General features: G+C 47.5%; 1 protein-coding gene across 1 annotated transcript in view; it reads right to left on the bottom strand.

Moving 5' to 3' along the window:
* Positions 1–2,690, bottom strand: part of LOC106812795 (putative ankyrin repeat protein RF_0381) — a gene marked incomplete at its 3' end in the record, with an annotated part of 13,653 nt that extends 10,963 nt beyond the window's left edge. Inside the window, exons 1-2 of the mRNA XM_014816768.1 lie at positions 2,172–2,690; positions 1,763–2,093 (exon numbers count right to left, since the gene is read on the bottom strand). Coding sequence (XP_014672254.1) covers positions 1,763–2,093; positions 2,172–2,678 — 838 coding nt within the window. The remainder of the gene's footprint in view (positions 1–1,762; positions 2,094–2,171) is intronic.
* Positions 2,691–7,428: the final 4,738 nt, after the last annotated feature.

The following is a 7,428-nucleotide window of genomic DNA, read 5'->3' as shown; positions in this document are numbered from 1 at the left end:
CAAGGCATCATACCGATAATCTACACATTTCTATATAAACTGAATAGTGTTACTACATATACTCGATTTTACATTGCAATGAAACACGTCTGCCAACACGTGCAACAATTAGAACAAAGATCTACAAAGTATTGATAATATCTTCTGGGTTATCGCATCTCCGATCCTACATGGGCTTCCTTGGTTAACACGCTTAGTGTCACCTACGTTGGTCGCGCGTGTGCCCTGACAAATTCTATGAGAGGCGCAGGCAGCCTGTTATCGTATGCAACGCTGTGTCTGACGATAACGCGCGCGCAGTGGCACTGCAGCAAATGATACTGCGCGTTCATTCTGCCATCTATCTCGTTGCTCGACTCCATGTTGCCGAGGAGGAAACGCGTCGGATAAATCCGGCGCCAGAGTTCGTACGGCGTCTCTCCCCGTGCGTTCACCACGTCGACGTGTGCACCGTGGTTGAACAGCAGCGCGTGCACTATTTGCACGTACCCCTCCCCTCCCTCTCTGCCTGCGAGCATCGCCCTACAGAAGCTGTGCAGCGGGGTGTCGCCCTCACTGTCGCGTGTGTTAACCTGTAGAAGTACGCCGGCGGACTCGCACGTCTGTAGGAGAGCTGACGCCTCTTGTACCACTGACGCCGCTTGTGCTGCTGGTGCTGCTTTTGCTGCTCGCTCACTCATTCTGTGGCTTCTCCCCTCCGCCTGGCTCCCTATTATAGCGAGCGGCGTTCTCTTGTTACAATCAACGAGGTTCGGGTCAGCTCCGTGTTTCAAGAGGTGAGTAATTATCTGTGTGAACAAAAGAAACGAGGATCGTTAACAACCCGATTTTAGGTTCGTTACTTAAGGTAGGGGCACACGAGCGATTTTTATCGCCCGATCGCCGCGAATTTTAAAATCGCTCGAAAAATTCGCCCGTGTGCCCGTTCACGTCGACGCCGATTTTAATCGCTCGCACGAATAGCCCGTATCCAAAATGTTAGATATTTTCGGGCGATTATTTACGCTGGCAAATTCGCTCGTGTGCCCGTGTCCGGCGTATTTTGTCGCCCGATCGATTTTTCTAAACCAATCGGACGTGTTGTTGATATCATGTGATGTTAAAATCGGGCGATTAAATTCGCTACGTGTGCCCCTTCGTGATCGGGCGATTAAATTCGCTACGTGTGCCCCTTCGTGATCGGGCGATTAAATTCGCTGGCGATTTTAATCGCCGCGATCGGGCGATAAAATACGCTCGTGTGCCCCTAGCATTAAAGAACAAGTTTCTACGAGCATACTACCTTTATTACTGTTGCCGATTACTAACTATTACTATTATTAAATTATTAACTATTAACCGATTACTATTACTGATTACCTTTATTATCTAGACAAAAATACATTGGAACATCGCTAAAATTGTCTCCGTCGTTCACAACGCACGCCCGCAGTTTCACCTCGGTCCCGAGTAGATTGCAGGAGTAGTGTAATGCGGTAAAACTATTTAACATATCGATTAATAACTGTTAACCGATTACTATTACTGATTACCTTTACCATCTATAAGAAAATACATTAGGACATTGCTAAAATTCGGTCTCAATCATTCGCAACGTACACCCGTAGTTTTACCTCGGTTAGAAGTTGATCCCAGGAGTAGGCTAATGCGGGGAAACTTTCACTTTCTTCCGTCTCGGCGACGTTGTCGGATATATATAGCGACGCTTCGTACTTCATTAGCAGGCGCGCGATGAAGGCGGGCTTGCAAAACTGGAGAGAAAGAGCCGCCATGTGCAGGGAGGTCTGTCCGTACGAGTCCGCGGTGTTGGGGTCGGCGCCGTGTGAGAGCAGCATCCGCACCACCGCCTCATCGGCCTCTCTCACCGCCTTCATCAGCGGCGTCTCTCCACTCTCCGTATCGGCAACGTTTGAATCTGCCCCGGCCTCCAGTAGCAGGCGCACGATGTCCAGCTGGCCAGAGCAAGCCGCGTGGTACAGGGAGGTCTGTCCGTGCGAGTCCGTGGCATTGGCGTCAGCGCCGTATGAGAGCAGCATCTGCACCACCGCCTCCTTGCGCTCCCTCACCATCATCAGCAGCAGCGTCGCTCCGCTCTCCGTATCGGCGGCGTTGGCGTCGGCGCCGGTCTCCAGTAGCAGGCGCATGATGTCCAGCCGGCCAGAGCGAGCCGCGATGTGCAGGGAGGTCTGTCCTTGCGAGTCCGCGGCGTTGGCGTCGGCGCCGTGTGAGAGCAGCATCCGCACCACCGCCTCCTTGCCCTTACTCACCGCCAATATCAGCGGCGTCGCTCTACTGTTCGTCATGGCAATGTTGGGGTCTGCACCGGCCTCCAGTAGCAGGCGCATGATGTCCAGCTGGCCAGAGCTAGCCGCGTAGTACAGGGAGGTCTGTCCGTGCGAGTTCGCGGCTTTGGGGTCGGCGCCGTGTGAGAGCAGCATCTGCACCACCGCCTCCTCGCCCTTACTCACTGCCTGCATCAGAGGCGTCGCTCCCCTCTTCGTCTCGGCGACATTGGGATCGGAGCCGGCCTCCAGTAGCAGGCGCATGATGTCCAGTTGGCCAGAGCTAGCCGCGTAGTACAGGGAGGTCTGTCCGTGCGAGTTCGCGGCTTTGGGGTCAGCGCCGTGTGATAGCAGCATCTGCACCACCGCCTCCTCGCCCTTACTCACCGCCATCATCAGCGGCGTCGCTCTACTGTTCATCATGGCGACGTTGGGGTCGGCGCCGGCCTCCAGTAGCAGGCGCATGATGTTCAGCTGGCCAGAGCAAGCCGGCGATAAGACCCGCGCGTTCCCGCCGGCCACGGCTGCGTGCTGCATTGTTCCGTCGCCACGGTAACACGCGCGGAGGTCCGCTCCATTGTCTAGCAGCGCGGCTGCAACATCCGCGCTGGCTGTTTCGCAGGCGAGCATGAGAGGCGTTCGCCCGCGCTTATCCTTCTTTTGCAGGGGCGCGTCATGCAGCAGCAGCTGTTTCACAATCTCCATCTTCTCTTCCGTCCTGTCCCGCGAAAGTGCGCAGGCGACGTGGAGAGGCGTCTCCATGCGTACGTTCACGCGCGATGTTTTTGCTCCACCTCGCAGAAGTTTTAACACTTTCTCAACGTCCCCACGTGAACAGGCAGCATGCAGGTTTTACATTCTTCCCCCAACTGTAGGCACGCACTGTGCGTCTTTCTGTTGCGAGGGTCCAGTGAGGTTCACCTACCTAAAATGCACACTGATGTTCACGAAGGCATGTAGAGTTGATTGCGATGTTAATATAGTGCATGACAAATCGAAATCGAACAGCTTTGTTCTCCACGTATTCACATTTTCTGTAAATGCTGGCTTATGTCGGGTTTGCGAGCCGACTCGACTGGAAGCAACTGGATTTTAAGCAACTGGAAGTGATCGGCAGCGACTAGTTGCGTCCATTTGCCCACTGTTCTATTCCGAGCAACTAGTGGCGGCCAGTCGCAGGCAGTTGCGTCGCAGTCGACCGACCTAAGCACTGCAGTCGCAGTGAATTGCAGCCAGTTGCTTCCAGTCGAGTTGGCTCGCAAGCCAGCAGTGTCCAACAGATCGCTGAAAAGGGTTATTTTCCTAATACTGAAGTAATAGCACAAAAGCTGAAGTCCAAGGCCAGGAAGCAAATCGGAAAGGGGACAAATAAAGTGATTAAGCCTGGAGGATTGCCAAAGCATGGACACATCCACTTAAATATGCCTGGGGACCACCGCTTCCCAATGCTCCACCCGCTTTGCCAAGTGCAACGCGCAACTCGGTAGCTAAACCTGCGATGAAGTGTAAAGGTGGTAAGACACAAATTAACCAGTGCAGTCCTGAACTGTTTTTAATGGAATAGTGGAATAGGAGAAAGTGTAGAAAACAACTTGGTTAAAGAACTAGCAAGAAGTGGTATATCCATATGGAATCTAATTCTGAGATATTATTCATTTAGTGTAGGTGCTTAGATCTAACATTAATTAAGTGAGACAGGACAGTCCAGTAGATGGGTAAAGCTAAATAGTAAAGCCTACTAAAGCATAAAGGTGTTTAGTTGGTGTATAGGGACACCAGTTCCACGTGTCAGCTAGTTACCACCTAATACTTAATTATCTCCTGTCTCATAAATCCCCATTGCCCGCGTGTACTTCAAATTAGAGCGCCAAAACGATTAGGCGCTCGCCTTGTCACAAAGAATAAATGACCACCAGTCAAGTGTAGTTACGCCCAGTTACGCCTGTTTGAAGCCACTCATAAAATTATAAAAGTCCTCCCTTAGAAAAAACACTTTTTTTCCTCCTTTCTACTTCCGACGTGTCGTGCGGCTTATACTTATACTCGCCGTTGTAGCCACATAGTTATCTACACCAAGTAGCATCTTTACGTGATTTCTTCTAACTACTTGTACGACTAGGACGTGATTGGTGCGCACGTGAATAAAGATTATAAGTAGTGTTTCATTCTTCTATCTCGTGTTTAATTTACTCGTCTTGCGCCGCATCGGACACATCGACACCTCGGCTGACGATTTCCTTCAAACAGGCAACGTTTACGCCAGCACAATAGCGAACAGGTTATGACACAACGCAAGAACAATAACACCGCAAGTAGAGATTAATTCACCGCCTATACGATCACGATGCTACACACAGTCGGCATCTCCCGACGTGTCTCACGAACAGTCTAGAGCGCCTGTACACCTGACTAAGTAGCCAGACTACAATTTAACGTTTTTACCATAGCCCGCGCAGGAGTATCGCGCATGAAACACCGCACCGATATGCTAATTGCTCTTTTAATGTATTTTAGCCCATTTTCGAGGAGTCAGATTAATTTAGTGACAGTTTTATTTAGAAATTCCATGTCTTGAGGCTTGTTGTCCGCCACGGATTTGCGAGAACAATGGCAAAAACAGGGTTAACTTGAAGGTGTGCAATTAAACATAACACGGGCCAATAAATTTAACACGGGGCAACACGCCTTGTCAGAACTTGGAACTTGGAATTCCATCAATGTTAAAAGAAAGTTCAGTGCTTTTATGCGATTTTAGCTTTTCTGTGGCTTACATATTAAGATGTTGCCCGATCATTTTGCTCAGTCCGAAGTAAACATTATACAATTATCGACCTGTGATGAGGTCGATACGTATAGGTCCGTATAGTCACGTGTAGACCTCATCACAGGTCGATAACCGTTTTATTATATGGTTAATAAAAAAAATAAAAAAAATAGAATTTGTTAGTCAATAATTTAATAATACATTTAATAAATAAACAATAATACATAAATAAACAATTATTAAAAAATAACAACAAATAAATAATAATATATTTATCTTCTAAATTATTTATTTTATTATATTTATATTTATATTTATATTTATATTTATTATATTTATAGTATTTTATAATATATCTATCTGATTGGCTGCTAATCTTCGATATAGAAGCGGTAGCTCGATTGGCCAGCGCTCACACACCCACTTTCTTCACGCGAGGTGTACTCGTTTGACACGCGCGGTCCACTCGGCATGAGGTACGAACCTCCAAATGCCATATTATGGGCCAATCAGATTCAAGCAAAATGCGCTAACATATAATAAAATCCATTGATGATTTTCTACTGATACTGATAGTCACACCGTGACACGTCTTGGCGTTTTCAGAAGCGTTCGCAAAGAAGAAGGAAGCTCAATATTACCACACCTGCGCTTTACGCGAAGCAGGCTCACCGAATATAGACTACGTTGGGTGCAGTAAACAGTTTGGGTTGCCGTTCGTTCACCTAACTCAACTACTATTTTCAGCGGATATTGTTTACTTTCTCACGCTACTTCTACTAAGCTTTCTGTCTGACCCATAGCAAAGCGATTACCCCAAGCGTTCATGGTTGTCCCTGCACATACGCTAGCATGTAACGTGTAGGTGTCAAAGCCAGAGACCCACGGGTTGTGATTCGATCTATTTATACGCGCATCACATGAAATGTTCAGGCATATAACCTGCATATAACAGGTGGATCCGACACTGCATATAACCTGCATATAACAGGTGGATCCGACACTGCATATAACCAGTCCACTTGGCCTATTTCAACTGTTGTATATCTTGCCTTTATATCAACAATATTTACCAATTCCCGGACTAGATTTTATTTCACTAAGACTCTACTCTACTTCTTAATACAAACTGTAAATAAATAATACTAGCTATTACCTGTCCTCCAGACGGGTTTGAGTGGGGTCTGATTTGAGGATGGCGGTTTAACCATTAATTTTATCTCTCACTCTTAGTTGAGGATGTATTTACAGTAAACGAAAAATAGTGATATTTAGACTGGAGTCATATATCAATATTTGTTTAAAAAAATTGTATCTTAATAGATATAAAATCTGAAATTTTACATTAAAATTACATACAATTTTTCAAAAAAAGGGAAATCGGGTGATTTCATAGTACAATTTCACTTATTTAGATATTATTTTTGAAAATATTATTCTGGTTAGAAGCATTTTCTTGAAAGTCAGTGAACGGCGGCCGGCAGGGTTACATCTCCCATTGTCAAATATTTGCACACACACGCGCGCACACACACACATCACACACACGCGCGCACGCCCGCACACACCGCATTCACACACATACAGGCATGCGCACGCATAATCACACGCGCACCCACGCACACACATACCAATTTACACACACACGGGCGCGCACACACATACACGCACACGCACATGCATACACACGCATATACATACATACATACATATACGCACACGCACACGCACACGCACCCACACACGCACATACACATACACACACATACAACTGCAGCCGTCTCTCGTTGGGGTTTGTCTTAAATTTTCGCCTCACAACTGTGCGCGGAAGTGAGTGGCTGTTTATACACCGCAGCCGCAATATCTTTGGTGTGTGCGTGTGTGCGCGTGCCGGTGTGCGTGCGTGAGTTCGTGCGTGCGTGCGTGCGTTCGTGCGTGCGTTTAGTGTGGCTTACTATGCTAGGTGAAGGCTCCACCTAATTAAATGCTTATTATTATACCTTTATTCTACATTTAGTATAGCTTAGTATTTATCATTAAAACCCGTGAGAAAACACATTAATAGTTTAACACAATTTCAAAAGGTTATGGTATATATTATAGTGTGGTATGTGTGTGCTCTTAGACAATCGAAACGGCGTCTAAAATTGTCAGAGCATTGGGTAAGCCGGGTAAGCGCGGGCACGGTTACACCTCCCGTTGTCAAATATTTGCACACGCGCGCACGCACGCACACACCGTATTCAGACACATACGGGCATGCGCACGTACAACCACACGCGCACCCACGCACACCCACGCACACACATACCACATTTACACACACACGGGCCCGCACACACATACCACATTTACACACACACGGGCCCGCACACACATACC

The sequence above is a fragment of the Priapulus caudatus genome, unplaced genomic scaffold, assembly GCF_000485595.1.
Source record: "Priapulus caudatus unplaced genomic scaffold, Priapulus_caudatus-5.0.1 Scaffold688, whole genome shotgun sequence".
In the NCBI taxonomy this organism is placed as follows: domain Eukaryota; kingdom Metazoa; phylum Priapulida; class Priapulimorpha; order Priapulimorphida; family Priapulidae; genus Priapulus; species Priapulus caudatus.
Note: the sequence above shows the minus strand (reverse complement) of the source record. Positions and strands in the feature narration are given on the sequence as shown.